The sequence below is a fragment of the Polyodon spathula genome, chromosome 19 (assembly GCF_017654505.1).
Source record: "Polyodon spathula isolate WHYD16114869_AA chromosome 19, ASM1765450v1, whole genome shotgun sequence".
Lineage (NCBI taxonomy): Eukaryota > Metazoa > Chordata > Actinopteri > Acipenseriformes > Polyodontidae > Polyodon > Polyodon spathula.
This window is the reverse complement of record NC_054552.1, coordinates 2,093,079-2,120,160: the sequence shown is the minus strand read 5'-3', so window position 1 is coordinate 2,120,160 and position 27,082 is coordinate 2,093,079. Positions and strand designations below refer to the sequence as shown.

The following is a 27,082-nucleotide window of genomic DNA, read 5'->3' as shown; positions in this document are numbered from 1 at the left end:
TAAATGAACTCCTAACATGACTAGAGATTACAGCCACCGAACATTTAAAACATACAAGAACTGCAGGTTTGTCTAATTATTTTAGACCTGATTCTCCCCAATTTAAAATGTCCAATTACACTCTGTTAGGCAGTAACTCCCCAAAACAGCTCAGGAGAAGTGATGGGTCAGTGGGCGTCCTGCGATCCCACCGCCAGGCTAATCGTGTCTTTACACCTAGGAGCGTGACAGCGGATGTCAGAGACCTACTGACCCTTGGAAGAGGCAAGCCCTGCAGACATCTGCTTGAGCTCACTGGGTGTCTGGTCAGTAAGATCTGCTGTAGCACAGTGAAGTAAAAGAACCTGCCAATACTGCACATACCCCTCATCCCAAAACCAAACCCATGGGGGGGTTAAGGACTACAGTACCTAAATCATGCAGGCAAAGAAATTACCAGTTTATAAAATGTAATCTTTTAAGCTCTTCCAAGTGAATACACTGTTCTTGATCTTCTATTTTACAAACAGAGAATCAGGGTTCTTACCGCTGGTAGGATTTTCATGTTGTGAAGGGCATTTTGTGCTTCTAATGCTGCTTTACGAGTGTAATAGGTTACAAAACAACAACCTGGAGAAACAAAAACAAGTTACAATCTTTAATTACATTTTTTAATTAGGAGGCATGCTGAATTCCCCGATGCAGGCTTCACTGAAATGTTATGAATATAGGGATCAGCTGAGAATGCTGCAACTACAAATTTATAAAAACAAAAAATGAAACACCTGACGGCTTTAAAATACTCCCACCTCCACTATTCTTCTTAGTTATAATGTTCTTGCTCAGCCAGTGAAACACAGCGTCTTGTATGGTACATACTTGCTACAGCCAATAACTGTCTGGCATGTACTACATTTCCTGTGGCACTGTCCTATTACAGATTAGAAGAACAGTTGAGGTAGGTAGTACACTACTGGAAAACACATAATTGTAAGACTGCAAGACCAAAACAGAGAAGATCATTAAGCAGTTAAGACTCTTCTTTCTGTACATCAAAGTAACAGACAATTAAGCCTGGGGGCATTTACTGAACCAGTTACAATAAACAGGTAAATGTAAAAGCCACAAGCGGGCTATAATGAAATGCAGTTTTCTATTTAATTTCCCATCTTTGAAATGAGATAAAAATGTAATTCTATGGAAAATTACATTTTATATTTTTGGGCTTTTTAAAAAATATATATTATTAGCATATTTGTCATATATTATAACAAAGCTATTATATACACCAATAGTATAAATACTGAATTTGTGTTTTTAGTGACACCTCAGTTTCACTGAGGTTACAGGGAATAGTCTTCACCACAGTGTATGTACATTAGGATACAAAATATTGTTGACATTGTCCATTTGTATGGAAGAAAATTACATGTAATATAGCAAGGTATATTGGTACTTATTACAATATACTTAAAAGACTATTCATGCACTGTAATCTCTATTTGTCAGACCATTACAATAGCAAGACACCACAACTGCTTTAAAAATGCAAAAAATGTATTCTTTAAAATGACACAAATAAAGTTTGACAGAGTAAATGACTGTAAATCATGTCGCACACAGCCACGTCCCCTCCCATCAGGAACGCGTTTGCTCCCTCCTCGCTATGATGCTCACCTTTGCTCTGGGGGGGTGTTTGACTTCTGTCTCGGAGGATGTTGATTTCATACACATCGCCATACGGTTCAAACAGCTCTCTCAACTCCTTCTCAGACCAAGTTCGAGGAATCTGTCCCACAAACATCTTTATGGTATCGATGTCGGGCTGGTCTGGGTGGTCCAGAGTCCCGTTCATTTTCTTAGATCTGTGGGCAAGAGAAACACATGCAGGCATAGTTCATTGCATTCTGTTAAATTCAGAATAGAAGAGAGATTTATTTGTGTACAAAGCCGCACACCCTGGCCAGGTGTGTTTACACTGGGTTCCACAAATTCATCCATTTATAAATGCCCGATATCGATTAGCACTTCCAGATGGTTGGTCCAAGAAAGAAATCGCATGCTAAACAAAATATAAGGCTGTATAAATCCACACATTCACCAATAATTGTACAGAATGTCTTCAAAATATTTAGTATATGATCAGGAATGGATTCAGTATGGAAGGGGGGGGGGGGATTTTAAGTCATTCATTTTAAATGTAATTGAAACGAATGGGATGTGCAAGGAGCTGGCTATCTCAAAACTTTCCAATCAGCTGTTCTAGATGTCCTGTAATTCACACAGAGGTGAAAACAGTTGCTTAAACCATGAGAAACAGTGTGGAACAAGGGATGAGCTTCCTTGCAGTAGACTGGCACAGGGACAGTGAAGCAGATGGAGAGAGCGTTGGCAGGATTGACATGCTGACTGCTGGGTATGTCTCACCAGCAGCGGAAATCATCTATTGAAGCACCTCAAACCGCACACTCCCAGTCATCTGCCTCCTGTTCCGGCAGATAGAGAATAAGCATTTGACAACAAAGACAGCATGCAGTGCATTTACAGCTACTGAAGTGAGAACTTGAGAAATCCGACTGTGCTACGTCAACGCTTTCAATACTGCCCTTCGGTTTAATAAGCATAAAATGCTTTGTGTTATGCCCTAACTCAGTTGCTTAAATCTTGTTCATTTATTAAACTCTACACATTTCTTCATATAATGTACAGCAGTGGTCCGCAAATGGCGGCCTGTGGACAGGTGTTGTCTGACGGATGCCTCCTGGCAGAGCTGTAATAAGGGCTGAGCAAGAGCGGAACTTCATTTTATTATTACCGCAAGGGGGCAGTCATGGGGGATTCTCTGTATGACCTTCATATGTTTCTTGCAAGTAAGCAGAAAATTAAGTGTTTTGCAATTTCGATTCCAAAGTACAGTACTTGCTGATTGTGATGATACATTTATGCCTCGCTATGGTACTGGAATCCTCATATGACAGACAAGAATGCAGAATAACATACAACACAATTCAAAAGTAGCACAGCATTGTGTTGTGACATATTTAATGAGAAAAACTGCACTTTCGTTCGGCGATCAGCTTTGGAACACCAGGTGTTAGATGTGACTGTGATAGGTAGGCAGTCCTCCAAAGATTCGTGTGTTAGCCTGTTTCGTGCATCTGTTTTTAATATTGCATTCATTGTGGAATAAGCCGCTTCACATGTGTAAGTAGATCCAAACATGGAGAGCACAAACAGAACCAGCGATAGTTGTCTGGACATATATAGGCAGATCAGAAGGATTCCAAATTCGCTTTGTTAATGAATTCAGTTTCCAGCAACGAAGATACCTGCAAACATATTACTAGTTCTAGTTGCTGCCTCGTCGACTGCGGGAAGCACTTAATCTGCATGGGACAAGAAATCACCGTCAGGGTTGATTGAAAACTGATCACAGACAAAAAACGATACATACCTGGGAATGCAGACATTGTCAAAGCAAGCACTGAAATTGTCTTTCACCTGTACAATCAAGTCTGTCATCGTTAGGGGTCATTTTGAGTAACATTTCGCTTACAACTTATCGGCACGTTAAACTAAACTACTTTGTCTCAATAGATACAACACAGATGCTATACTACTGTGCTAATTTTTATTTGGATGTTACAAAGACATACTACCACAATTCTTTTTTCCTTTTCAGTTTGTTTTCAACTGGCTTGACCAATATTATTATATATATATATATAATATATATATATATATATATATATTATACATATATATACACACACACACACACACACACACACGGTACACCTTGTGCCGCAACATAAATCCCCCCATTTTTTATCCTCAATTCATAAACAAGGGTTCTGTAGGCAGTCAGGAAAGTAGAGTAAAAACCAGGACAGCCAAAAAACAAAACAGAGCCCTGTATTGCTACATTATATTGATTCACATTAACAAACATAAGTATGACCTACTGTAGTCACATTGGAATGGGGAAAGGACAGCACAGACAATGGATGATACAACCACAACGTTATCCTTCTCCTTTTAATGCCTCTACTTCATGCACAGTATGTGTCCTGCATTAGTGCAGTACTCCAGTTTCGTGAACAGGAAGTGGATTACATGCATTACAGCATGATCTCAAATCACTGTAATGCATTCTTGAAGTACAGTAGTTCCTGATCTAAAAAGGAGGACAAAGGGAGCCTGGTAGCAGCTATATTCACCGTACTGTACTTAGTGTATGCACACAGTAATACAAAAGAAGGACCTGCTTAATACCAGTCAATAGTACTTTATTGTACTTGCATATTAATAAATAGTATCTTTAACAAAAACCTTAAAAAAAAACCTAAACAAAACGGAATGACCAGGACAAGTAAAACTATAGTCTGGAAACACTAAAAACCAGGACAGCTGAGCAGCCCCGTTCATTTCCTATTCAACAACTAAATGGGCAAAATGTACTGCTAAAAGAAAGAATTCCTTTAGACCTCATTCACTGCATTTAGTTATTGTCCCTGACCACTCAAAAACATTTTTTTGCAGAATTGATTCCTTCTGTAGATTCAGATCCATCTGCTTTACAAATATCTTGGAATGCACAGTGTTATCAAATGACTAAAATTAAAATGAAATATGTGGCCATACAAGCTAGCCTATGCTTCCAAGTTGCACTGCACATAAAAGGCACAGCTCTATCCAACTTACAGCAGTATACACGGTGTTCTTGTCTAGAGGGGAAATCCTTCAACTGGAACCAGCTACCCCTCTCAGTCCTGCAGACAGACAGGCACCTTCAGCTGCACACAACATCCCTCTGAACCCATTCATTTGCCAGCCAGTGTAATGGAATTTGACAAAGCTGCTTGCTCATGCAGTTCACCAATTACCTCTTCACAGCTTTAACATTTCAGGTGCTTTCTTTAATTGTTCTAAAAAAATGTTAGGAAATGCAGAAAACGACATAGCATGCATGCACGCATGTATTTAAAAATATTTAAGTGCATTATACATCACATTACCAAGGGTGTCCTGGTATTTCATTTGTTTTATCCCACATAAAAGGAGCTCATGAAAACGGCTTCAAATTTACAAATAAACACAAATAGACCCTTTGGCTTTAAAACAGAGACTGTAATATGCATACCCTTTAGAACAGGGGTGTCTAAAACTGGTCCTTCCACTCCTGGTCTTTGTTCCAACCCTGTTCTAAATTGTTTAACTGAACTAAAATTAAACCTCCATCCAGACCCTGAAGTAGTTAATTATATCATTTTTTACCTGGTTAACCTGGAGTAGAATAGCCCTCCAGGACCGTGACTGGACACCCATGATTTAGAAGTATTCCTGACAACACAAAATTTATGGGGTTTAAAAAACTGAGACCTGCACACAACTTCACACTTCTGACAAAGTTCAGCTGAATGAAAATAAGGAACCATGGCCAAGTTACAGTACTGTGAGTCATTGAATTCCCCCTTGGCATCCAATAAGCCAAACCTACTGAAACATTTCCAGTCACACGTAACAAAACACTTTCAACGATGCAGTCTAAAACAGAGTAGCCATCGTTACAGGTTTCAGCTGAAACGGACTGCACCTCATTGGTTACCGTTACAATTCACTTTTGTAATGTACGCAGTATACTGTGAATCGAGATGTTAGTTTGTTTTGGGGTAGGTAAGAAAATAAATACAGCTTGTTAAAGACAGCATTCATGCAATTGAGAAATAAGAGCACAGTAAGGTAAACATTGGCGATCCTCTTTCACTCAAAACACGAAGATAAACACATTCTATGCATAACTAGTAAGGGAGTCCCACTTTCCAGGGTGAATATATATATATATAATATATATATATATATATATATATATATATATATATATATATATATATATATATATATATATATATATATATAGATAGGATTTTTTAAAAAATTTACTACTTCACTGCTGTAATCTCAGTCAGTATACATAGAGACACACACAAATTTCACGTTCCGACTGGTAGAAGCTAGGTAAAGGTTATTTAGACAGCTGCATAGAATTCATTAATCATAACTTCAGATCCTGCAAAAGGCGCTACAAGAAAAGTGTGAAAACCTCCATGTTCCAAGAACCAAATCCCATTGCCGGTTTAGTTCAAGAAATCAGTGAGTCTCAGACAAACACTAGCATTGTCAAAACCATCCAAACAGCAGTAATGTTGTAAATATGCCAGTGAGGTTTCTAGAAACCGAAGGATAAGCCCAATTGAAAGAGGACCAGAATATTTTATCCTCATGTTTCTCGGCTATAGTGACAGCGAATGAAACAGTCCATTAAATAGTAGTGATTGTCCTAATAAAAGTTAGTATGTCGTGATGTATAAATTGTTTGTATACTTACACAGGACTGGGATTTAAGGTACAATGATCCATCATCATTTCAGGCAAAAAATCCAGTTTAAAAGAACCCATGTTCCCACATAACCAACACTCACAAACCTATTGTACTAATATTAATACTCTTGTTTAAATAATTATAATTTAAATACAGCTACAAAAAACCAAAATTATATAAAAAAATATGCAAAAACAAAAAAGGTAAATTGTCAACAGCTCACAAATCTTCAGCAAGTCAAAAATTAAATCTAAATCATTATATATTATAGATTATATATATATATATATATATATATATATATATATATATATATATATATATATATTTATACAAAATTATTTTAAGGGGGGGTGGGAACCCAAAACAAGCAGAAGTTGGTGAAAAACAAGCAAACGACACAACAGTACACTTCGGACTGGGAGGACACTGTGCCCCGTCCCAGATTTGTACTGGATTAAAAAGGAGATGGTAACCACTAAATGCAAATCGCTATAATTTACAAAGAAAACTGCTGATGTGTTTTAGTTTTTGTGAACATTTTTACTACCAAAGCAGTACTGGGTGCAGAGTCAGATAAATGGACTGTCAGATTGATGTTGATAAGAGCATGTGACAGGCTGAAATGAATGAAGACTGTGACTGGTCTCTAATCCAGTGTTAATGAGCAATGCTGCAGACATTCACACTGGAATCAACAGGGCCGCATGTCATAGGTCATGTTTAAAGCCGTTTCAGTCAAATGAAAAATTACAAAAGAAAAAAAAAGGTAGCGGAAGAAGTACTATTTTATTATTTTTATAGTCATTAAGAGATTTTTAGCGCTTTTTAATAAACAAAAAAAAAAGCTTTAACTTACGGTGGTCATACACCAAAGAATGCATTTTGATTATGGTCGTGCTATTCTTTTAGCAGATTGTAGTACCCAAATACTGTAACGTAAGCTGAGTGCAACTATCAATGTTAACACTGCATAAAATGCAAAAAGCCATCAGTGCTGTTGTTTTTGTTTGTTTTTATTTGGCACTTTTTAAAAGATGCCATTTTATGAATAAGACAGCAGCTCCATAATTTTGTCATGTCAAAATATAATAAATGCCAAGGTTATTGAAACAATTCAACTAAAAGCAATTTCTCATACCGTACCATACAAAAGACAAAATCCTTCCATGGATTCCCTGTGTGTATTTCATAGCTTGCTCCCTCATTAACAAAGTAACACCCCCAACACCTCAGCTCTATAACCCCCATCAATCACTAGCAGCAGGAGCGCTCTTTGTAATATTCTAGGGTGGAGTTTACGATACTGTATATCGTGTAACGGACGCAAGCAATAAGCTTTATTTTTTATTTCCAATCATGTGAAGCATGTTGTGTAACAGAAATGCGTATGCTTCCGTGCACAGTGCTGCAAACTGTTCTCTTACTCTCCCTCGGCAAACAAACATTTTAAATCCCTGCAGTACACAACACAACATCAAACAGTAACGCATTTCAGGGTAGAGTAGGAAGGGACAGCATGGGAAAAGAAAGAAACACTGCAAATCCTCACAGGAAAATGAAAATCCCCAGGATGCTACTAAAGATAACTGAAGCAGACAATGCAGCCAAGAGCAAGAATAAAAGGACTGAATAAACATTTCAAACCAAAACAGAACAGAGATGCTGTTTTTGTCTGAGCCTTGTTGTTAAACGGTTCTCAAAACAGCTGCAGAAATCGCTTGCAGAACTATCAAATTTGTTCCTTGACGCACTGCAACATGCATTTTTATTGTCTCTCCCAATAATTTAAAACTAATTTTAAATCATGTGTCTGCAAATTTAATGTCATATACATTTATTTTTAAAAAAAAGGTACTGGAAAATAACGCTGCTTAATAAACACATCATTGCTCTGGTTGCTGTACTGCAGCTTCTAGGAAATATTTATGTTCACCTTTAGGTGATTTCAATGTTATATTAATATCACAAAGCTTGTGTATAGATTGTGACTATTGATCCAAGCAGACCTAGTTACAAAAAGGCAGCCAGTGAGGTGATACAGACCCAATCAATAAGTAGTTTTGCCAGGCCCTCCAGAATCTGATCAATACTCCCCCGTTGATCCAATCAGGCGGAGTACACACACACCCCTTTGAATGTCTGTAGGTCACAGAGTTTATAGCACTGACATTGGCACAGGCTAAAAAACCCAAAGCATTGTATAGGACCATGATGCATTGGGAAAGTACTCAAGCCTACAGCGTGTAGCGCATCATTCGACTGGAAACAGATCCGCTTTGTCCTGGTCAAAGACTGGCTCGATTGGTTACGATCCACTTGCAAGCGGAGCTGTGCTTTGTAGCGATGCTTTTCACTAGCCACTACGTCTAGTGGCTAACATAAAACGACACAGGCCTAACATTCTGGCCAGTAGATGTAGGAGACACACACAAGAGGCACAAATGACGGCTCAAACTGAATTGTGGTATACAAAAAAAAAAAAAAAAGCTTGTAGAAATAAATCATGCAATAATTGTTCAGGTGACAATCCCTAATGACATTTCCCAGCCAACACAAAACCTCACAAGTATGATCTCCTTCACGGAAGCAGCCTGCAATATCCCATCCTGACTATTTCTGTTGGGAGTCTGTTTGGCATTTTCCAGCTACAGAATTAAACCTGCTAAACGCCCAGGGAAACACCTGCCCAATCACAAAAGTGTCCGGGTGGAAGCACTGGAGCATACTGTACCATCAACATGCACTAACAATAATTAGAAGGGTTTAACAAAAAGCAGTAATAATAAAATGACACTCACCATTTGTACAAGTACGCGCAATACAGCAGAAGACTAGCCTTTAATTGTATCCAGCTGATGTGGGAACAGAAAAGGTAATGAACGTTTAAGCTACATGACATTCACTCCACTGCAAATTTGTAGTGGAATCTGCATCAGCACACAACTTCAAAATCCAGGTCACCGGCATTCTGAAAGATAATGACTTCTTTCAGTTTCTTAAGCATGCAGTAACATGCCCTACTAAGCAGATTGGTTGCAACCTTGACTGGTCCTCCATTCTATCTCTCCCTCTCCCCCCACCTCAGCTCATGCAGGTTTTAAGCTTCCCATTTGAAAAGTCAGTTTTGCTGTCCCTGGAATATTTGGGTGAAATGAACAGTTTTTTCCTTTTAGTTTCTGCAGAAATGTGGTTAAAGTTAAAACCACTAGAGATCAGTAAGAAACAAAGACAGCGCTGGGGGGAACAAGGGCAAGGGAATTTTCGGGATTAATGAGGCAAGACTGGCCATCCTAGAAAAGCCTACAATGAGTACTGTGCCTCGGATGCTGCAACTGTCTCACAGCTTACACAGCATTACATAGACCTTGCAGTACAGTACAACCCTCACCCCATAGAAATGATTTCATTTCAGAAACCTAGATTGTCCTTCATAAGTAAACTGTAGTCGGTGCAGTACTTGTATTTATTTTTTCTTTAAATATTAATCCCTTTATCTAAAGCAGTATTATTTTAAAAGAAACAAGTTTAAGTTGTATGTACATATTGTGTAAGTTGTATGTACATTCCCAGAAAGTCTATCCTGTTCTGCAGTGTGATAGCAGTAATAAAATGAGAGATTGACAACTGGTGTGATCTTAACCTTGTTGGACCGAAATTAGCCATGTGCTTTTCTAAATGCTCTGTAAGTGGCCAAAATCACATGTCCAAAATAACAGAATTATTATTTTTCTGTTAACATTTTCGAAGGTCCGTCTTTGGAAAACAGCAGCACACATTATTAGATTACCATATAAATGAACGTCTAGTGAACACATTAACTAAATACATGGGATTACAAGAAATAAATTGGAAGCGTCTTTAAAAACAGCCACTGTGTAACAATCTATTTTGTAGGCTACTTTTGGATAGCAGTCAGAAGTATCATCAGTAACTGGGGCCTATTCACAAGTTGTCAAGCTCTGCCATTAAGAGTTGCAACAGATCAGCCCAGCGTACAGCAAAACAATCGCAGTGTAAAATGAGTAAGGAAGACCCAAACAACTCCAGTACAAACTGCTGCAGAAAAGTATAACTAATATTTAACAACACCTTCAAGTCTCAACTTACATAGATCCTTGCTGTAGTACTAATGTTGTGTGATAATGCAAACAGTTACTAGAAGTGTCCAAGAATGTGTATTCAGCACAGTGTCTAAGTCTGATTTCAACTGCAATGCAATGGTAGCAATGCAGATCAAATCAAAGCACAGTACAGAGGCAACTACTGGAACCAAATGGAAGGTGTTTTTTTTTTTTTTTGTTCACTGACGAGACAAGGGCCACTTTCTAATTGTGCGTTTCCACCAGGCCATAAATAGACTCAAATCGATCTGGACTAGGATTGAAAAACAAACAGTCCACACCCAAACCAAACCTTTAAAATCCATTTCCCCCATGGTGATTAACAGTACTCTACATAATATTGATGGATTCACGGTTATTAAATCAAGACGTATTAATGGGCAGCATCCAGCTGTCAACGACAAAGCGCCTTTGCCATTTCTGCTGGAATGTAAGCATTCCATTTGTTCCTATCACAGGCATCATACAGGATGCAACTAATACCTTCACAACAGCTGCCACTTGTGATTCATGATTACTAAAGCCATTCCAGCAGACAGCACAACAACTTGCTAATGCTATTCACTATTTTTAAATAAATAGGCCTATATTATATTCCAAATGAGATCAACTATTCAACAAATCGTTCGAAAATGGGGCTACTACAAATATCCAAATGGTCTTATCAAGTGTGAGCCCACTGCTTGGCTATGTGACTGTGCAAAACTAGCATTTGCATGCGCGTGAACACAGAATAAATGAATATTATATCTAGCAGGGAATTTGTAAAACAGAATTACTTCATCTTGACTGCAAAACATTTGTAATGCTTTTTTTAAAAAATTATTTTGCCAAATCCAAAATGTTTCTAGGCAGCTAGAAATGTACAATTAATTTGAGTGGACATTGTTGCAAAATCAAGACAGTTCTCGTGTTCTCCACGTAGTGTTTGACAGATGGACGGACGGACAGGGTCAGCACCAATTTCTTGAACAAGGACCCTACAAATGAAAGCGATGCACAAGTGAGCTCTCATCTATATTCCACAGACCTTGAAAAAGGAGTACAGTACCGCCATCACTCACTCACTTTTTGAATTGGAAATTAGCATGCAAATCCATATCTATCAGTCCAGGCAAAACAAGTTTAGCGAATTAGTGATGTAATCGAAAACAACATCATCTCCAAGTCCCATTTTATAGACCATTATAATTTCAATGTGTCTAATTAGCCCATTTTCTTTGATTATCATCAGCAGAATTTTAAAATGATTATGTTTACTGCCTACAGTATTTAGCAGCCACCTGTTTAATAAAATAAAATAAAATAACCAAACATTTTTTTTTGGGCTTTGTTTTTGTGGACATCTCAAAACTGGCGACCCAAGGAAATAAATTCATTGAGAGAGAGATTTAGACCTAATTTATACACAGACAACAAAGTGTTAAGATAACTGACTGTTTCTCAATTTCAGAAGGCGTCTGGTACCTACAATTCAAGTCATGCGTTAGCCACAAACCCAGAAATGCTATGCGCTGGCTGGCACTTTATCACACTACAACTGCTGTAAGTATAGAGACAAATGAGGGCACCATGAAGTGACATTACAGCAGAATTATTGCCCTCAGTAACTCATTTCCTTGAAAAGAGCCAAGCAATTCTGTGTTCCTACAGCCATTAGGTGACAATATTATACCCCAGGCACACACCCACGTGCCATACATCACTTTGGTCTCCTGTGTGCACATGCCATACAGCTTGCTAAAGCAAGGCAGCACAATTAATAAGTCCCAAACAACGGCACCACAATTAAAGGCTCATTTGAGAATGCTCCTGAGAATAGGCGAACAGGACTTGCGTTGAAGAAGCCACCCCCCCCTTTCAATATAATTACAAGGGCACAGACGAAGCCAAATGCGCAGTATACTCATCTCATTTTTAATGATCAATTTTATTTTTCTTGGTGGCAAAAAAGTCGATTAACAGGATGTGAATGCTGTCACTGGACACAGGCCCTATAGTCCTACTGTGGAGGTTTTCTTCCTTCCTTTGTTTTTCTTTTACAGACAAGAACGAGCTGGTGCTGTGCAGTAATGGGTTTGCTCAGTTGGTGCCTCGCAGCAGTGGGTCGCCAGTTTCAACACTCACTGCGGAATCTCTTGTAAAAAAAGACTTTGCTTCTATGTACTGAGGTATGTACAAAGTGCTAAATATTGCCTAGGCTCCTCTAAAACCATCCCCTATTCACAGGCATCAATATATTATTATTGCACGATTTTAAGAGTTTATGGGATTCCATAACCCTTTTATTGCCTTTTGCCTGGGAGTAATGTTCCAGCTCCTTCTGCAGGGAGCACCTAATGTCAAAATGAGAAGATCTACAGATGAAACAAAAGGTTCAGACTCTCCTTCCGTCTTCTGGTTAGAAGAACAACAGCAACCGAGAAAATTCAATGAAGCAGTGTGCAATTCCATTATTATAAAAGTACCATTTTGGTTTAAAACGTTATTAAAAATGGTAAAACCTCAAACTAAATCCAAATGTGGCACTGCAATCAAACAAGCTTCTCAACACACAGTGCAGTGGTATCATTAGGAAGCAGCGATACTATTTTAGTCCAAATTCTGAAGCTGCTACAGTAAAATCAGGACAGGGCACCTGTATCTGCATTTGCTTTAATCACCTCTTGCAAGACACCAGCTACAAAAAAAACAAAAATAAGACTGCTTATATCCAGAACAATGAACGAATCTGACAAACTTGTTTGAATTCCACAGAAATCAGACTCATGCAGCCACCTCCCTAAAATCATAAAATGTTTATTGCATTTATTCGAAATGTGCAAGAGGCTGTTAACATACTAACATGGCATGCCTCCTAAGACAGGACTCACATTTCACATGTATTATGCTGTATCCAGGATTTACAGCCCATCAAGGGCTCATCACATGCATCACCAACCAGAATGCCTGACCCCCGCCCACACCTTGTTTAAACTGCTCTATTTATACCACAGCCAAGAATGATACAGTACTCAAAGCGCTTTCAGACCTTTCTGAATGCCACAGGTCAGGCATTTATGTTCTGCATATTAAACACCTTGAAGAAAAAATAAATCACAATCAATCTAAATGAGCCCAAATCCTTTAAAAAAAAAATAAAATAAAAGGTTTAAACAAATTTTGAATAAATCTATAAACAGATAAATAAAATAAATGTAAAAAACCCTGTGGCATGCAAATTTATATATCTATATATAATCTCTCTCAAAACAAGCGCCACCCAGTGTTATGTTTCCAGACGAAAAAAATAAATAAATAAAATCCTCTGGGGCTGGAGAGGAGCTAGCGTGTCAAGTCGTGAATGGAACCCCGTCAGTATTCGTCAAATTAATCCGGGTTTATGATACTAGATAAAAGGATTCATTGACCGCCTAATTGGTGATGATTTAAATGGAAAAGTGGATAAAAATAGAGCACTGCTCAATAAAGTCCACTCACCTAATTTCATTCTCAATCACCAACCCCTGAGAGACTCTGTTCACCCGATTAACATCACAACTGTCAGCAGACGCTGTCATCACCAAACCCTCGGAGGAGACCACAAAGGGGGAAAAAATATATAACAAAGCTTCTGTGACTCTTCTACGCACAGAGGAATTTAGTTGTTTTTTTTTTGTTTTTTTTAAACAGCGAGATTACCATTTAACACTTAAATCCAACCCCAATCTCTGCAGTTCCTAAAGTGCCGCTCTCTATCCCTGCTTTGTACGACAACACAATCGCCCGGAGCTTCAAAGTGTTAAGCTGCTACAGCCTCTTGTAACCTGCTCTGCGACTCTGCTATTGTCTGAAACTCTCAGCCCAGTCTGACAGCTGTGTCTGCATCAGGACCCCAAACACAGCAGCCTGCTGCACGCCTGAGTGAACAGCTTTAAAACAAAAGCAGATTTCTCTTCTCTTGCGCGCTCTTGGTCTCACACACTCTCAAGATCAGAATACATTCATCACTAGTTTCACCACACTTTTCTATAATTCATCAGAATATGTTTTACACACACACTGCAAGTGCAGAAGGTTAAAACAGGACATAATGTACAGGGTAGGTAGGGATAAAGGATTTCCAGCCTGGGTACTGTAGTGGGTCTAATAAGAAACATATTGGTCAGTGTAGCAACTGTCTTTTCTTTTAAGAGTGGAGTACTGAAGGTTGCAACTTGTCTCATTTCCCCTCTACTTCTTTTCTAGTGACATTAATAGAAAAAAAAATTGTGCTTTAACATTACCGTATGCCCCAAGCAGCCATCTGTTTCCCAGTGGGGTCCTGCTACCACCCATCTCCCTGGCATAAAAGGGTTATTAACCAGACGACCACAAAGCAAACTGGCATGCAAAACCCTGACCACTCAGCCCTCAGTTAATACTGCTCCTCCTTTTCAGTAAGAAAGTACGGTAGACTTAATTATATGAATCCACCCACAAGCTCACAAATTATAGGGCTGCGGGCTTTAACTGTCAGTGGATGTGTGCTTATATAGTCAATTATCTCTGCTAACACCATTCACTGGTTACACATACTACTTGACGAATAAAACACACAGTTCTTTAGTGAAATACACCATCATTCTCTATTTACATCACAGATTCTAGCAACAGCTTCTGCACAAAAGCATGCAGTGTAAAAAATGATTGCTAAAATCTGCATCAGGATATAATATAATCTGCATGCAAACAGTGCTGTGCATACCATAGTTCCTGCAAAATCTAGACATGTCTGGTTGCGAACGACCCAGTGAACTACAATGTAGATAAACAGCAAACCGTAAAAGCTCTTACAAATTGGACAATTTCAGTATTGGTGTACTGAAGTAAAATTGATAGCCAGATACCTCTCAGTAAATGAAAAGGTCACAATATATTCCACACAGACATTGTGTTACATTAAGCTGTAGCAGCAGTTGTCTGTGTGATGCATCATACTAAATAATGCAGATTTAAAAGCCAGAAAACCTGCAAGAAGGAGCCTTGGGTAGAACGCTTACAGCAGATGAAATAAAAGCTTTAAAAATAACCAAGGATGTTACTGTGGTGCTTTAGCAACAGTATTAGTTACCAGGTCTTTGTACCATTAAGGTGTGGCAAAATGAGGTCTGTAGAAAAATAGGATGTAACACTGCCCTACATTTACCACTACAAAACATTACAGGACATTCCGAGATAGGTATACTGGCACTCCACTCCAACACTGATACATGCCAGGCCTACATTAGTGTCAGTGATGATCACACACCCTATGGATGTATGGAGAATGGACCAGAGGCGGAGGAATATTAATTTAGTCACGTATAGCAGCACAAAACGTATTGTATATGGAAGCATCACGTTTCAGTGATAAACAATGGTTTCACCCTAATTTATGGTATGTTATAAAATAGATTTTGCCTAGAAGAGCTACTATTACAAAACTTTTTTTTCCCCATTTTAGGTGACAGGATTACATAACAGAACTTATCTCTTTATCAAACTGCATCCTGTCAAAGCCACAATGGCCTTATTTACACTTCTGTAAAAGAGCAAGATCTTGGTAACCCCACGGTAGTGGCTTTTACAAAAAATAACCTAAAAAAAGTAATACTGAACATGAAGAGGGGAAAAAAAACAACCCAATTTCCACATAGATGATGAAAACATTGACATTTCTGCACTCTTTGAACCACCAATGACAGCATTAAGTGCATTCAAATGTTCTGTAATTCCGGTTATTCAACTAGAGCTCAGTGATAATGCAATACATTGGAATATTAATAACTACACATTGCAACGAAAACAACCTACACATTTCCTGTTTTTAAGAGACAGTGTCACACGAGTTATTGAACTATTATAATATTACAGTCTTGCACGCTTTTGTGCAGCACCTGCTGTGACGAATGCTTTTATACATCACTGCTAAGCAAATGCACCTTATAAGTGCTTCTTTCAAGCTGAGTTTCATTCTTTGTCAGTGTCAGTGAAAGCAGGAAGAACACACTTAACAGTATCACAGGGAGGGGCTGTACCACATCTCACAAGCTTGAAAGCTCAACAAGGAGTCACTTCCATTAGTAACTAACAATACCTTATTTTATTTTTTAAAAAACTGTCCAACAGTTCTTTGCCAGTAGTTGGATAAGCCATGGCATACCAAGCAACTTAATAAAATAGCAATTTTATACTACAGTAATAATTTACTGTACTATATATTAACACTTTCATGTGTGGGGGAAAAACAAAGGCATCCTCATAGGAGGTCATCATTGCATTTGTATCGTCAGTATGTCCCCATATGAAGACCAGAAGATTAAATGTGATCTGACCCCATTCATGAAAGGGTTAGGTCTGTTTAGAATCACTTTAGTTCAACTATAATGTCTGAAAAGACAAGAGGCCGTGCACACAAACACAATCTTCCATCATGGAGAGCCTCTTCACCTACTATTCCATTAGTCACCCTCTCTCCCTCCTTCCTTCCTTTATGTTTTATGGAAGTAGGATCACAAAGCAGTAGGAGGCCCTGCTGTAGAACCACACTTAAGACTTCACATTTATATGCTCTTACAGTACTTTACCAAACAGCAAAGCCACACCACAGTAGCTGCTGGAAGTTAACAGTAAAACCAGGGAACAAACATGCATACATTGCCACACTGTGCAGTACTCCGGGGGGGGGGGGATAAAAGCAGAGCCGCAGGGTGTGGAACAGTTACTTAATGGCAAGCTTTTGTGGATCAGGGCAGCTTTAAAAAGGACAATGAAACTGACAGATGCTTCAATTCACATTTGATGCAAATGTGAAACGTCATTTGCAACATTAACACTAATGCAAATCAGGCCTACAGTACTTCAAGGTAGTGAACTTATTAACAAACCTTATGGCAAATGCACAGTGTTTAAAAATGAATACCGTGGTGTTCTGCTTGGCATGTTGCAATTACAATAAGAGGATACTTTAGATAGCAGATACAGTAACAAAACGGGTGTCAAGTGTCCCGCAGCATTAACAATTCAGGGTTAGGATTCAAAGTGTCGTGTCATTTCAGTATAAGGTTCTGTTGCTATACCATTTACTCTTCAGTGAAAAACCTATCTGTACACTATCACTGTGCCTGCCTTTTGGTACAGTTAAACTGTAGCATAAACAAATCAGAACTGAAAAGACAATTTTAAAGGCACAACTTTAATGCTATGGAAGTAGTACAGGACACTGATAATCGGGATTTCCACTTAAATGGGACAGAACTCTGGGAAACGGTTCTTCCCAAAGCTATTTTTGTTGTTTAATTGGGATATCAATTAAATTGGGATACAGTACTTTCAAATGATGAACAGAGAACGATTTTCAGAGAAAGACGTAGCACAGTGCAGCGAGTACATGTTTACACTGCAACTTGTGTAAATTGCATAAACCACGCTGAACTCTTGAAGGAGCTGCTGGAGTCTCCTGTGGTTTCTCAGGCTGCTGTGGCAAAGAAAGTTGGCGCGTCAACATCGCAGGTGCCTCGCACTGTGAGAAGATGTGATTTCATGCTGCATTTTAATTTAGAAAAAAAGCAGCCCCCCCCCCCCCCCACATGCAACACTACATTATGAATAGAAGAGTATCTTGGGTCCTCTCGAATGCCTCTGGTTTAATTGGGACAGCCACTTTTTCAGGATGTTTTTACAATTCCCAAAGTGCCACGAACAGATTTTATCATCTGTTGCATCTTCTTTAGCAGCTGCAACATTGTTTGCTGTCAGGAGTTTAAGGATGATTTAAATCACCCAGCAGATTGCCTAGTTAGATTAGAAGCTTATCTCTTCAGCCAAAGACGCAAGCATGGCCATTTAAGATGTTACCAGAATGAAAAACAGTCATGTAGCGTGAGTTTTGTACTAAAGCAGGGTTAGCTGTTTCAGAGTAAACAAAGTTTATTTCTCAAACAGACCAGAAAGGTGAAAACTGAAACACATATAAATACTTACGACTGTATTTAGCAAGTGTACTCCTGAGAAAAAAAAAAAAAAATTTAAATGAAATTAAATGCACAGCAGTAAAAAAAAACAAAAAACTGCCATTCACGTTCGCTCAGATTGTACCAATGAAAAATATGACAATGTGCTTGCTGTGGTGTATTCAATATCGAAAATAGCAGAACAAACACGCTGCAATTTAAAACTTGTTTTTACTGAAAAATAAACGGTAACATGTAATCATAAGAGCTGTCTGTGTTACATGCTGTCAGATCAGGACTCCACTAACGCACAGCACGGGATCTGCAGCATGCGGTTTCCTGTATTACAATTCCACACACATTTTCACAGTCTTGTACTGCAGGGGCCTTGATGCTCAAAAAGTCTTTTTTTTCTTCTTGTTGATCTTGCCTTGCCGTGAGCAGTGCTGAAATAAAGCTCTTTCATTGCACTAATGGACTACTTTGTCAGACACTACAAGCAGACCACTACTAGATCTAGCACATGCTTAAACCATGCAAAAAAGCGCCAGAATGCATCATTTTAATCCCCACACTCTCCCACCTAAGCGCTACTCGCCACAAAGAGATCGGTGCCCATAATACCTTAAAGGGTACACAAAGACCTTTTTATTTCATTGTGTTAAATGTTCCCATGTGTTGCTACAACTGTTTACATAAGGTTTATGTATTGTTTTAATTACACTGTTGGTTTTTTAAAGACACTCTGCCTGGAGACACGCCTTTTGTTAAATCTTGCAAATAACACTGCAGAATTAGGAAAGAAACAAGAGGATTAATTATGCGTTTACTTTAAAAGGGGCACTATTTAAATTAAGGGTAATACACAGCAGTCAACCTGTTTTATAGCAACGAGTCAGTCAACATGACTGTCAGCGTTTCATATTTTATCCTGATTATTATTATTATGTAGGTAAAACACTAAACTTAATTTGTGGAGTACAGTACATAGGATTACTCTCACATGACATTGCCAGTCTGTTACTAAACTGTTTCATATTTTTTTTTGTTATTGTAAATGCCAGCAATAAGCTAACCAGGTCTTTTCAAAACACCTTTATTTGTAGACTGAACTACTGTGTTCGTGGAAGGCTGTAAATATGATCCTCACAGCTGTGCTGGACATTTGGTTATCTGAACTCTTGTAATACAATTCTTTTTGTTTTTAATTGTGGTAATATTTATTAATTTACCTATTTTAACTAGCAACATTATATTTATGTTCAAATGCCATATTTAATTATTAATACGTTCACAAAATGGGAACAAATGGAATTTAAATTGAAAAATTGTTGAGATACTTGTGTTGGAATCATGGTTGAAGGTTTCTCACTGATGATTTACCCTTTCTCAGTGAAAACGGCAAGTTTCTCAGTATCTAAAAAAGCTTAGAGGGAACGCCGCTTGTAAACTTAAAAATTGTTTTCAGGGATTACGTTTCCACTGAGAAACAAAAGGAATAGACAATATTAAATATTTTATAAATGTGCAACCGTGAAATTTCACTTAATTATACCTTGCATATCCAGCCACTAGCAGAGGCAGTTCTAGAATCTAATGTAGAGCTGCCTGTCTAGTGTCACACAAGATGACATGGTGCAAAACACAGCTTTGTGTTAAACCCCATGGCAATTAGCTCTGCTAACCCAGAGTGACAACAATGCAGTTCAGGCAAGGAATTTTTTCGCAACCTGTGGGGCAATGAATGGACTTGATTTTCTGAAGGAAAACAAAAAAAGCCTTGACTGCATAACATGAAGTAATCTTTCCTGACATGCACTGAAAGGCTTTACAATTTGAAGAGGCATGAGCGTCAACCTTGGTGAACCACTGCCAACGCCCCTAAAAGCTCTTCCTTTTACATTTCAGGGAGCGGACAGTTTGAGTGGAGACATATCAAGGCTGCACAGAGAGAACTCCTGTTACTCCCCTTCTTTTTATATCAGTCTCGAGATGGACAGAACACAAACATAAAGATATAAAAGTAGTGAAGCATTGCTTTGAGAAGTATACTGCAAGAGCAGCATCGAAAACCTTGCAATGCGTAGGCAGAGTACCACTGTTACCATGGCAATGGCATGCAGATCCTGTTTCAGACGGATCTCAGCAAGCGAGGGGAACAAAACAAAGCCAAAAAGTTAGCAGAGACATATGGTCTTGTCTATGGCGCCTTTAAGAAGGCAGCTTTGGTGGAATAAATTACATTTCATACGTGAAACTGTTCTAGACTCCAAGTCAGTAAAGAAACTGATAAGCATGGCTGTTTGATCTCTTACAAAAGCAAGCCCCTAGTCTCTCAGCAGCAGCTGCAAGCGCAGTGCAGAATTTGGTGAGGGGACACACTGAAGTAAAACCGAATCAGATGTGTCAGGTCCAGAGGAATCCTCAAAAGTTTCATACTACAGTTTAGCTTTTTTTAATTTAGTGTGGGAATGAAAATTCTTACCGCCTATGTTCTTCTTCTCAACACAAACTTGATTTTCTTTGTCTCCTGAAAAACAAAAATTACAACAATTTAGTGAGTGAAACATTTAGTCAGTCAGTTGCAGTAGTTCCATTTCTAATAATAAAACTTAATACTGAACAAAAAAAAACGAAACCCACACACACACACACAAATACGACACAGAACCACAATGTGCACAAGCACACTAAAGAAACCTGTATTAAAAGCCAGTTCATTATGTTTTGCACAAGGTCTTTTAGTCTGCAATAAGCTGACCTTGATAAATGTAAAACACCCATCAATGACTTTCCAGAGGCCAGTTGATAAAGATCTGCATGAACAGTAAAAAGTACAAAGCGCCAGAGATCAGGCTGCTCAGGGGGTGTGCCAGTCTTTCACCTCTAAAGGCTGTGTTTGAATTCGGCTGGAGTGGAGTGAGTATGGTGACTAGACAGCCGAGAGGATCTCAAAACCACCAAGCTTGATCCATCTCAAAACGGCACAGATATCTTTACGGTCCAAGCTATTCTCGCCTGTTTTTTACTGCTGTTACATTTGTGGCTATAACAGGTACATGTCATATATGAAATGAATGTGCTCACACTCTGCTTTAATTTAAAAAAAAAAAAAAAAAAAAAAAGTGTGAAACACATCCTGCTATATAGAGGTAACAACCACAGAAAGAGAGAGACGCTTTTAAAAAAAAAAAAAAAAAAAATTGTAAAAAATATTTCAGGAACATGGAAAGAATTTGAACAAATTGGATAAAAAAATAAAGGATTGATGTCACCTATATAAAACGGACCAAAAGCAACCAAAAAAAATATTCACTGAAAATGTGCAAAAGAAAACAAAAAACAAAAAAGAATCAAAGACTAATTTAATTTATTCGTCCCAGGAACCCTGATCATGAGGCACAAGATGAGGCTGTTCACTGTGGCCTGAATATCCAGCAAGGTGGCGACCATGGCAACATAACCACACACAGCTCTGGTCTCATGCATCTGATCCACAAACATGAAATACAAATATATATATTTAATCTGAAAACAGGTCAGTGTCTTTGATGATGCCATTTCTCTTATTTTGTGTGAAAATATTTGTTTACTGCACCAAGGTGGGTCTGTCTTCAGCCCAGCAGCAACAACATTCCAAAACACTTGCATTCACAGCTCTCTCCTAATATGGTCATCTACCGGAAATACACAAGCAAGAGCTCGTTTTTAAAGCTCAGAATCTCCTCTTTCCAAGCAGGGCTGTCAATCACAGTGCCCGAGGAAACATATTTAACATTGGGCAGTCCCTAAAGAGTTAAGGAAGCCTCAAAGCGAGACGCTAAAACTTCCAAGCAACAGCACCACAGTAAAAATGAAAATCAAAGGCCACAAAGAGGGCTTGCATGTAATTGCACTGAAGTAATTCTACTGACAGCTCACCAACTCATCTGACAACATGCAGTATCCAGCAGAGTTTGGTTACCTTAACCACAAAACATTGACGATTCAAGTGCAAGGCTTCTGGCATCACTATAAACTTAATTCTTGCAACCCATGTTATTGATTAACTTTGGGTATCTTTAAAACACCTGAAGGGGGTTGATCAGAGAAGATGATACGCAAGGCAATGCAGAGACTTTAAAAGGGCAGAATGTGCATCTCTCTTATCCAGACATGGTGTTCAAGAGAAGGGTGTGGAAGGGGTCGAATCACAAAAAGGAACCATTATGATGTATTTTGCAAAACCTGTCAAAAATACTACTTTAGAGAGAGATAAGACAGTCATTTTAAAGAAGCTGAAAAGAAGAGACACACACTAACAGTGCTGAATGGCATCTCTGAACATTTCCAATATTACAGCATGACCAAATCTGTCAGATCTTGCAGATCTTTTGCTGTGTGTCACATAACTTAATTTTCTGATATGTTTTTTATTTCTTTCAAGAAATGTAAGCCAGTACTACTGAATGTATCTCATGCTTCTGTCAAACCGAATTTTGGGATAAAAAAAATACTCTAGGCAATAAAACTAAACTATCACTGGCACAGAACTCGACAAAGCATGGAGTATTTGAAATGACTTAGCATGGCAATCTAAAACTAAGTTTGAAGAAGCTTCTAAGAGGTAATGATGCATATTAAGAAGGCACATTAGGCACAAGTTACTGTAGGCACTTGCAGGGTTGCCTTAATAAAGCCATACTGTGCATTTAGAACAATAAGACACTGTTAGGAAATCAATCAGACCAGCCATTATCTCCTCAAACAAAAACAGTGTTACCTTGAACTCTTTTTTTTTTGTGCTATTTGTAGCTTGTTCTGAAGATGCTGTTATGCAAATATTAACTTAATAGCTGGAAGATTTGCATTTTAGTGCTTGTAGTGAAAAATGCTCACATTTTCTTTATATGCCTTGTGCTCTTACTACTGACGCTGCTTTCAGCATGTTGATAACAGCTGCAGGCTGGCCTCAAATTGAGCAACAATGGAAGGGTTTATTATATTATTCCATTCAAAAACCAATTTCTAACAATTACATGAAATACACTTACACATTTAAAAAAAACAAACTGGGAAAAAGGGTTACAGCTGAGAATTTTAACTCACTAATCATTCCCACAGAGCAAGGGAGAGAGAAGATTCTCACTGGAATTTCTCCATGAGACACTGCAGTTACCAAGGCAACAGCACAAAAGTAAAAATAAATAATACTAATAAAGTCAAGGGTCAAGGAGTCAAGATTTGAGGGCAGCAGTGCTACAATGCTCCACTGCATGTTACAGCAGGTAGCAGGACACGTCTGGTCACATGATTAAGTCTTGTTAAGTCTTTCAGCTTGTTTTCATTGCCTAAAAATCACTCCCGGGTCAAAATGAAAATAAAAGGGAAAAATTCCAGTCATTTGCTTGTTTGATTGTTTAGGTTTTCCTTACTTTTCACTTTGTTTTGTATTATTGCTCTTATTTGAAACCTTGAGAAACTGCATTATAAGCCAATTGAGAGCCCTATTGATAATTGTTTTATCACTGTACAGCATAGTATTAATCTACAGTACTACTAAAATGACTGCTATGACATAAAACATTTGAAAGTTAAGAGCCTAAATTACGCTATTAAAATATCATGAGCTTCTGTTTTCAACTAAAAAAGTAACCACTAGTGGTACATCCATGACACTTAAGGTCTTTCAAATGAAAGCACAATTACCTGTACTTTACACACAAGCACATAAAAAGGATTCAACTCCAAACATCTCTCAAAGCTTCACTAGTAATAAGTAACAGGACGTTACTTTCCTTGAAGTAGTTCTCAAAAAAGGTTTCTTCAAAATCAGGTTAAAAGAAATACAGACGCAGTTACAAGGCAAGTCCTTGTGCTGTCCAGCCTTCAAGAAGCAAATACATGTTTACAGTACAAACCTTTTCATGTGGTTCGCTATGATTCAGAAGGGACCTGGTATGAATATGGAAACTGAATAGCTAATAATTGCTTCTCATTTCAGGGCTGCACCTTTGGGACAATATCATATAACTAAGCAGTAGACATCCACATAATTCATAGTCTAATGGTCAATTAAGTGCATTTTTTGCAGTAGTATTCAGTATCTACTGTCTCTGCATACTGTTTTCTCACAGTATAATGAAGACCTCCACTCCTTCCTCCGTTAAGCCATGTGTGAGCTCTTTGTTACCAACACCCAAAAATAGAGACCCTTGCGCAGTGAAGGCACAGTTCCATGGCAACAATCACACTCGCATAAACCCACTGCTTGAAAAACAACTCGTCCTATTTAGAAAAACCTATCTGTAGTTGTAAAATGTAGCGTTGTTTTCTTTTACAGATTGAAAATCGGCGTTCAGAAACATTTGCTTCTGTTCTGTATAAACCCCACAGCAATGTGCACACGGTGAGCAAGCGGAACTATACTGTAGGGCTACATGTGACTGAGTGGCATGAACTTTACTAGTTTTACTGACCTGCACTTCTGAAGGAAACTCAATCCTGAACCTGTTGTACCAATTCCTACGACAGCAGTTGAGAAGGTTACTACACACCTAAAGAGCTGGAAACGGCTGTGTAGCCCCCAGGGAATCGTGTAACACTAATGTAAAGACCTCTTATTTCTTTACAGTCTTGTGTTATAAACTCCTACTGCAGTTCTTTTCATATGAGAAGCGGAATGTTCATAGAGACAGCACGGAAAAAAACAACAGCATGGACAATGTAATCTATATTATAGTTTAATATGAATGGCAAGGTTTAAAAGTGCCGAAGTACAAATACACCTACCGGGGGAAGAAAGGCTGGTAAACCTCAACAGCATCATCAATAACATTAACACTGATACAGGCCTCAATCGCCAACATCTCCCAACTAAACTTTTACAAAGTAACAAAACGGGGGGTCGAGGGTGGGGGTGCTGTCAAAAATTACACACATTTTTTACGAAATCGTTCACCGATAAATATATTACGCGAAAAACACATACTGACAACACGTTCTCGGGGGGGGGACTAAAAGAAAAAGTCGGATCAAACCTGAAAGACAAACACTTAAAATGAACAACCAAGCCGTTTCGCAAAACACTTTTCACTTGAAGTTAAAAAATAAATAAATAAATAAATAAGATGCTCGATCATAAAAAAAAAAAAAAAACTTGGAAAAGGATAAGAAAGAAACACACTTATATTGTCTGTACACGCCGCGCACTGCGGGTGTATTTTGTAATCCGGTGAACAATCGTTAATCGATCATTAACTCACAAAACAATATTCATACCTGATGTGCTGAGGTTTCACGAACCCCACAATTAATAGAACGAATATTAAAGTCCAGCCGGTGTCTTTCGCTCGCTTCTTTCTTCAATTTCTTTCGCAGGATCCTCCCTCCGCACTGCAACACACCCCAGCCAGGACAATCTCGCTTTGCAAAATGGATGCCTTTCCTGCATTTACCAAACGGTTCTTACACGGGGTCAAACTGAACCTAATTTGTTTTCAACAAAACGCCATACAACCTGCCCACGCCAACACAAAAGTCTGCAAGATCTTTATTATATAAAGAAACAGTTTATAATCATGTATCCACGCCTTCAATTCAGTTTTAAAACGTTTTATAAACATACAATTTAAAGATCAAACTCCCCTCAGTTGTGCATAATGGTAGCGACCAAACTATTTTTTGTTTAAATAAATAGGTGGTGTTTCATTTCGTTTTTTGCTGGTTTGCGTGTTTTAATTTCAGCTGCAAAATTAGCGATGGACGCCGTGGTTCATAGACTGCGTTCCATTATGATTTGAGTTATAATATGTACACATTAAAAAAAGCTATGTGCTAAACAGCAGCGTACAATATACTTGACAAGTTACAAAAAAGTACAAAACCTCATTGGCTGTTATACTTAAGTTAGTAACTGTAAGTTTAGTTTGACTGCCTGAGAAATTAGGTCAGAAGTGACATAGTAATTAATTTTAATGTTACACTAATGACTCACACTGATGGTATCTTGAGTTCTGGACCTTTACTTAGGTGACCATGTGGCATCGCGTTCAGCGAACACTTCAGGCTTTTCAACTGGCAACCCAACCCAACGTTTGACCTGTCTCAGGTACCATTCTTACCTTTAAGAGAAGCAGAACTACACTTACCAGAATGCATTGGGTTGTGAGTTGAAAAGCCTGAAGTGTTCCACTGAACACAGAGCCATATGGTCACCTTATTCAGTGAACACAGAGCCATATGGTCACCGTATCTTTCTAGTACTGGTGGTTGACAATGCATTACAAAGTCTGCCCAATGTCAATAATGATGGAGGTTTTTTGAAGGAATATTGTTTTCTGTTTGTGTTTATATGGTGAGGCTGTGTAAATGTCCAGTTACATAGTATGGTGAATAGTTTTAACACCTGTTTGTCTGTCTTTGTCTTTCTGGGTGTTTCAACCAACCTATACCCTGCTATGATTTTTGAAGCCTTTTACAGCACCAGGGAATTCCATTGGATTGCATCAATGCTTCTTTTTAGGGGTTCTCCACAGGATAACCAACGATGGGTAGTTGGTACAATCCAGGGTGATTCCCCAGTGCTATAAAATGCTTTTAAAAAAAAACTCCTAAAATCCACAGCTGTGGCATATCCTGGCTGTGTTATATTATTACTATACTAT

At 38.4% G+C, this 27,082-nt stretch overlaps 1 protein-coding gene across 12 annotated transcripts in view; it reads right to left on the bottom strand.

Annotated features, from left to right (window-relative positions):
• LOC121294601 (CUGBP Elav-like family member 1) overlaps positions 1-25,851 on the bottom strand; it is a 37,489-nt gene extending 11,638 nt beyond the window's left edge. For 6 of the 12 annotated variants that reach the window (XM_041218471.1, XM_041218480.1, XM_041218477.1 and 3 more), the window contains exons 1-4: positions 25,698-25,851; positions 20,923-20,967; positions 1,657-1,844; positions 527-609 (exon numbers count right to left, since the gene is read on the bottom strand). In XM_041218471.1, coding sequence (XP_041074405.1) covers positions 527-609; positions 1,657-1,834 — 261 coding nt within the window. In that variant the 5' untranslated portion in view covers positions 1,835-1,844; positions 20,923-20,967; positions 25,698-25,851. Of the gene's footprint in view, positions 1-526; positions 610-1,656; positions 1,845-5,256; positions 5,323-9,162; positions 9,217-18,468; positions 18,492-20,922; positions 20,968-25,697 lie in introns of those variants that run through there. The other 6 variants (XM_041218473.1, XM_041218474.1, XM_041218472.1 and 3 more) reach the window with 6 other exon arrangements.
• Between the last annotated feature and the right edge of the window lie 1,231 nt (positions 25,852-27,082).